We start from the raw sequence: 6,000 nt of genomic DNA, 5'->3' as shown, positions 1-6,000 counted from the left end.
CTGATCTGTTAATGATGGTATTGCTTAGTTCTGATGGTAACATACTATTTCTGCTGTTTCGCCTGCGTGGATTCTTGTGTTGTAGCTTCACCATGTGGGCAGCTCACATTTAGAAATGTCACAGGCTGCTCCTGGTCTGCTTTTCTACATAACTCTCTGTACCAGGCTTATTGTTAATCTTAAAACAAATAAGAAAAAAGGTCATGAGATTATAGATTGTGATGGAAGACAATTTTTCTCCTTTTGATTGTGTGCAGGACCTCATGGATGCCTGTTTTTCAGCTACTAGATCATCGTGTGTGATGAGCTTAGAATAATGTACACTCAAAAAATAGGACATAGATGGACTTACAAGGCAAATGTTCCGATTAGCACAGTGATCTCTGTTTCTGCTAGATAAACTCCCATTTTGCAAATCCTTCAGACGTCAGTCAGTGCAGGAAATTGTGGAGGGACCCTTGCAAAGGTCTGTGCAGAAGTCATGCTCCCTTTTTACAGCAGCACCTGTGTTATTCCAATAAGTAAGTGTCTCAAAGCTTCCCAGTATGATATTGAGATTGTATGAGTGAATTGGTGGGTGAATGGATAAATATGTAGGTGTGTCAGTAGCTGGGATGGCTGGGTAATGGGTAAGCAGTTGACTAGCAATACTTAGCTGAAAGTGTGTTGCTGGTTAAAGCGCAGCAGGTCAGGCAGCATCCAAGGAACAGGAAATTCGATGTTTCGGGCAAAAGCCCTTCATCAGGAATACTGAGTCAGGAAGGAGATGGGGCAGGGGCTGATTTACAAGCAGGTCAGATAGGGTCTGGACTGGGGAATTGGGGGGGTCAATTGTATTGATACCCAAGAGTTATATTACGGTTTTTCTGTCTAACACTTTTTTGGATAACTATTCAGTTAAGGAAGTTGGAATTGTCTGAATTTTTTTTAACTAATACAGAGCTAGTGCCTTTTTCAGAGGGTCCTAGACAACAGGGGCCCTGGCTAACAGAAGTTCTAGTCCCTGGAAAATCCCAGCAGAGACTGGAAATCTTGAGTCAATATTAAACTCTTCCAAAACAGACATCCAAGAAACTGTCATACCAACATTATCCTTAAAGTTATAGATCAACAAACAACTCCTTTGGGACCTGATTTTCTATTCTGTACTTCTCTCATCTACAATATGGGAGATGAGTTAGTGGATTGTTAGGTTGTAGTTACAAGAAGGAATTACACAATTTGATAGAAGTTGCAGTATTAAGGAAAATATGTTTAAAATTAGACAAAATATCAAAAATTATCAAAAGCAATCACATATCAATTAATATTCAAAACTGAGTTTGTATAATTTAGCAAATATATTACAAACGTAAGTACACTAGAAATGAGGTTACAATCATAACACAAATTTGATCATTCAAAATCTGGTAAGCAGGATCAATATTTTGATCCTTACTACAACGTTGTAACAAAATAAATCCAAGCTTACATGTTTCAATATGCATGTACATGTAAATTTGATGTTTTTGGCTGTGCCACAATATTCAATTACAATGGTTACATCTATAATAAAATAGAAGTCTTTTTTAACAAAGCATATTGAAGGATATATTTAATTTCAGTGTGTGATTATAAAAATTAAGCTTTTTCATGAATGCACATATTAGCCTGTTTCACAAAATATATTTCAGAGACTTTTACTTTCTAGTACACCATTCTATCAGCCAAAAACTTTTGAATTATTTTCTAATATGTCAAGGTAATTATTTCTTTGTTGCTCCTAGGTTTACAGTTCAAAGATTTTGCAGTGTTTGTGATCACAGGAGAGAATCAGCTATTTGAATTTAACTTTGTTTTACTATTTTGAACAGCCACTGATATTGCATATTACAATTCTTGATAGTTATATACTGACAGACAGAGAGAGAGAGAGAGATTGAAAGAGAGATAGAAAGTGAGAGTGAGAGAGAGAAAGAGAAAGAACCTGAGAGAAATAGAGAGAGAGAGAGAGACACAACACAAAAAGATACAGGTGTCAGGACAAGGACAGGGAAAAGAATCTGCAGTCATGTTATTCAACCTCCATGTGCTTTTTTCCCAAAATTAAAGCTAAAAAATTTGCAATATTTCCTAGCAATATTTATGATTCATCCAGATGTCAATGTCAACATTCTTTATTGTATATTATTGGCAAGAAAAAAAATATCAAAACCCATTAGAAGAGATTGTTGTCTCTCAAAACTATGATTAATAACCATTATTTCCTTTCCAACAGAACAATTAGCATTATAAAGTGTTTCAGATACCAATCAGAGTAAAAAAAAATCCCTTTGAAAAACAGCTTCTCTGCATTACTCAATTGGCTTTCATGTCTTTGAGTGGACAGTCATCTCCAGTTTCCCAACCTGATTGCTATTCATTAATTGTACTGGAATATCAACGTTTGGATGTCAGATAAGAACAATGGTTCAATATGATGGTCCCATAATGAATGCTCACATGTTAACACTAACTCCCTCACATGGTTTGTAAATAAGCATAGAACACATTGATGAGATACAGGAAGGCAACTTGTGCTCACTGAATTTCAATGCAGCCAGCATTTGTAGCATCTACTGAAGTAAGCAAAAACTGGAGACAAAATTGTTGGAAAAATATTATTTGCAAATTCTGAAACATCTTCATGGTCACTGGTCACACCAGTTAGTAAGATAACAGGGAAGTTGATAACTCTCAATGTTATTTATCCACAGCAGTATAGCAATTTCATACAAGAGGCAAATGTGCTGTTAAGTTCAAATATCCAAACGTCGTTGTCTGCAAAGCCTTTAGCTCTACATAAACAGTAGCTTGTTCTCTGCTTCACTGTTGAAATGCACAGAATAGTGTGAGGCTGAAATATTTCCATGATAAATGCAAACTAAACACATCTGCAGAAAGTTAGATCTTGTTAGACTAAACAGTCTATGTTTAAGATTGTTTTTAAATGTTAGTTACTTCCATTCAATCTGTCTGATGCTGTATGAAAAAGATAAAAACCTAAACATCCAGGAACAAGTCTAACAAGTGGCTGACATCACCTGCATAGCAAATTATAGTCCACTATGTATTTTGATGCTAGTATCAGGACGATAAGGTTTTGTTGTTGATATGTGAGAGGGTGCCAGAAGTGTTAAGTTTCTTAGAGAGGAATGAATGAGGTAATTGATCAAATGGACAAATCGCTTTGCTTGGATCAAATTTAATATGCAATGTTGCACATAATTCTGAACACCAAATCTCTATACGATTTTGTTCTTATTTTCTCAAGGCTATGACTATGTTTACTAGTTACTAATGTAACAAATGTAAGTGAGACTGTGGCAAATCTGCAAGTTGGAAACTGTTTGCAAGATCCTCACTCCTTATTGTTTCCTTGTAATAGCCATAATTATGTCTATCAGTTCTTCATTTATGATACTATATTTAAACTAATCATTATACTTGTGCAAGAAAAACAAAGTCCGCATTATCCTTAAGTCACATGTGAAAATTATTTCCTGTCCTCTGCCTAACCTGAGGAACAAACACAGAAGGAACTACATATAAGAAAATATTTTACTGTCTTATTGATCAGATAGATTTTCAGACACCTTTTAGTTGATATTTTCAACGGGGACACAGAAATATGATAGTAGACAATTCCAGTTCTTAGTATTAATAATGAGTTGAAGGGTTAATTAGAACAGGCAGAAAAGTGAAGTTGAGGCTAAGATGAAATCAACCACGATTGTACTTAAACGACAGAGCTTTGTTTGTTCCTGCTCTTAGTTTTCATGTTGTCACGGTAGTTAAAAGTTAGCAAAATTAACTTTACTACCTTTAGTCATTGAGGTAATAACTTTTGAAAAGTGAAATTGGTTTGAGCTAAAGTGCATTGTAAACCTAAAAAAATTTTTTCAAAGCTTTCACCTCAAAATAAAGTCTACACTATACAATAAGTTGCAAGTAGAATTTCATGGCCATCAGCTGGTCTTGTTTCTTCAGTATTTTCTTTGAAATTGTCCGTAATGATCAGGAGTAAGGCTCTGATCCTTGTGTGTGCCACAAGGAGCTTGTCCTGGTTTGATACTTGAGCTGGAAACACCATTTGATGTGACCTAGAAAACAACAGGCAAGGATATTCACTGTACCATACAGTCATAGAGTCATACAGTATGGAACTCACTCTTCGGTCAACCAGTTCATGTCTAATATAATCCCAATCTAAACCAGTCCCACCTGCCTGCTCCTGCCCCAAATCCCTCCAAACCCTTCCTGTTCATGTATTTATCTAAATATGTTCTAAATGTTATAATTGTACCCACATCCACTACTTCCTCAGGAAACCCATTCCACACACAAATCACACTCGGTGTAAAATATTTGCCTATCATGTCTTTTTTAAAATCTTTTCCCCTCATCTTAAAATTGTGCCCCCAAGTCTTGAAATCCCTCCTCGGAAAAAGACAACTCCCATTAACTCTATCTATACCTCTCATTATTTTATACACTTCTTTCAACCTCCTATGTTCCAGTGAAAAATGTCTCAGCCTATCCTGTCTTTCTTTATAACTCAAACATTTCATACCTGGCAAATCTCTTCCGAAACCTCTCCAGCTTGATTATATCCTTCCTATAACTGGGTGACCAGAACTGGTAACACTATTCCAGAAGAGGCCTCATTAATGTCCTGTACAACCTTAATATGACTTTCCAACTCCTATACTTAAAGGACTGAGCAATGAAGGCAAGCATGCCATATGCCTTTTTAAGCATCCTGTCTTTATGTGATGCAAACTTCAAGAATTATGTACCTGCACCCCTAGGTCCATCTGTTCTATAACACTTCCCAAGACAATACCATCAATTATATAAGCCCTACCCTTGTTTGTTGTATGAAAATGCAATACCTCGTATTTATCATTGTAAATTAATAACCAATGTGCTGGATGATAATGGGCTATACTACTATATCCAGGGCAGCAGATTGGAAGAAGTTATTTCTGCTAGTTGGAAAATCTAGGACTAGGAATGGAGTCAAAAAACTACAACCCAGTAAATCATCATCTGGCTTTGCAGCATCATTAAACACAGGTGAGGTGCCAGAGGCCTGGAGGGTTGCTCACATGGTCGCCCTGTATAAGATGGGTAGTAGGGATATTCCGATAACTACAGACCTGTGAGTCTGACATCAGTGGTGGGAAAGTTGCTGGAGAAGGTACCAAAGGATAAAATCTATTTATATTTGGAAAAGAATGGGCTTATCAGTGATAAGCAACATGGTTTTGTGCAAGGGAAATCATGTCTTACCAACTTAATAGAGTTCTTTGAGGAAGTGATCAAGTTGATAGATGAAGGAAGGGCTGCAGATGTCATATACATGGACTTTAAGTTTGATAAGGTTCCCCATTGTAGACTAATGGAGAAAGTGAAGTCACATGGTGTGCAGGGTGTTCTAGCTCGGTGGATAAAGAACTGGTTGAGCAACAGGAGACAGAGAGTAGTAGTTGAAGAAAGTTTCTCAAAATGGAGAAAGGTTACTAGTGGTGTTCCACAGGGGTCAGTGTTGTGGTCACTGTTGTTTGTAATATACATAAATGATCTGGAAAGGGCACTGTTGGTCTGATCAGGAAGTTTGCAGATGACACGAAGATTGGTAGAGTAGCAGAAAGCATAAGGGACTGTCAAAGAATACAGGAGGATATAGATAGACTGGAGAGTTGGGTGGAGAAGTGGCAGATGGAGTTCAATCCGGGCAAATGTGAGGTGATGCATTTTGGGAAGTCTAATTCTAGAGCAAATTATACAGCAAATGGAAGAGCCTTGGGAAAAGTTGATGAGCAGAGAGATCTGGGAGTGCCGGTCCACTGTACCCTGAAAGTTGCTGCACAGATGGATGAAGTGGTCAAGAAGGCATATGGTATGCTTGCCTTCATAGGACAGGGTATTGAGTATAAGAGCTGGCAGGTTATGTTAAAATTGTACATGACATTGGTT

The 6,000-nt window shown here is 37.1% G+C and overlaps 1 protein-coding gene across 4 annotated transcripts in view; it reads right to left on the bottom strand.

Moving 5' to 3' along the window:
- Window positions 1–1,443: 1,443 nt before the first annotated feature.
- Window positions 1,444–6,000, bottom strand: part of cep126 (centrosomal protein 126) — a 116,272-nt gene continuing 111,715 nt past the window's right edge. For all 4 annotated transcript variants that reach the window (XM_060825768.1, XM_060825771.1, XM_060825770.1 and 1 more), the window contains one exon: window positions 1,444–4,121. In XM_060825768.1, the coding sequence (XP_060681751.1) occupies window positions 4,005–4,121 (117 nt within the window). In that variant the 3' untranslated portion in view covers window positions 1,444–4,004. The remainder of the gene's footprint in view (window positions 4,122–6,000) is intronic.

The sequence above is a fragment of the Hemiscyllium ocellatum genome, chromosome 6, assembly GCF_020745735.1.
Source record: "Hemiscyllium ocellatum isolate sHemOce1 chromosome 6, sHemOce1.pat.X.cur, whole genome shotgun sequence".
Classification (NCBI taxonomy): Eukaryota; Metazoa; Chordata; class Chondrichthyes; order Orectolobiformes; family Hemiscylliidae; genus Hemiscyllium; species Hemiscyllium ocellatum.
The sequence above is the reverse complement of the archived record's forward strand: the minus strand, read 5'-3'. Positions and strand labels throughout refer to the sequence as shown.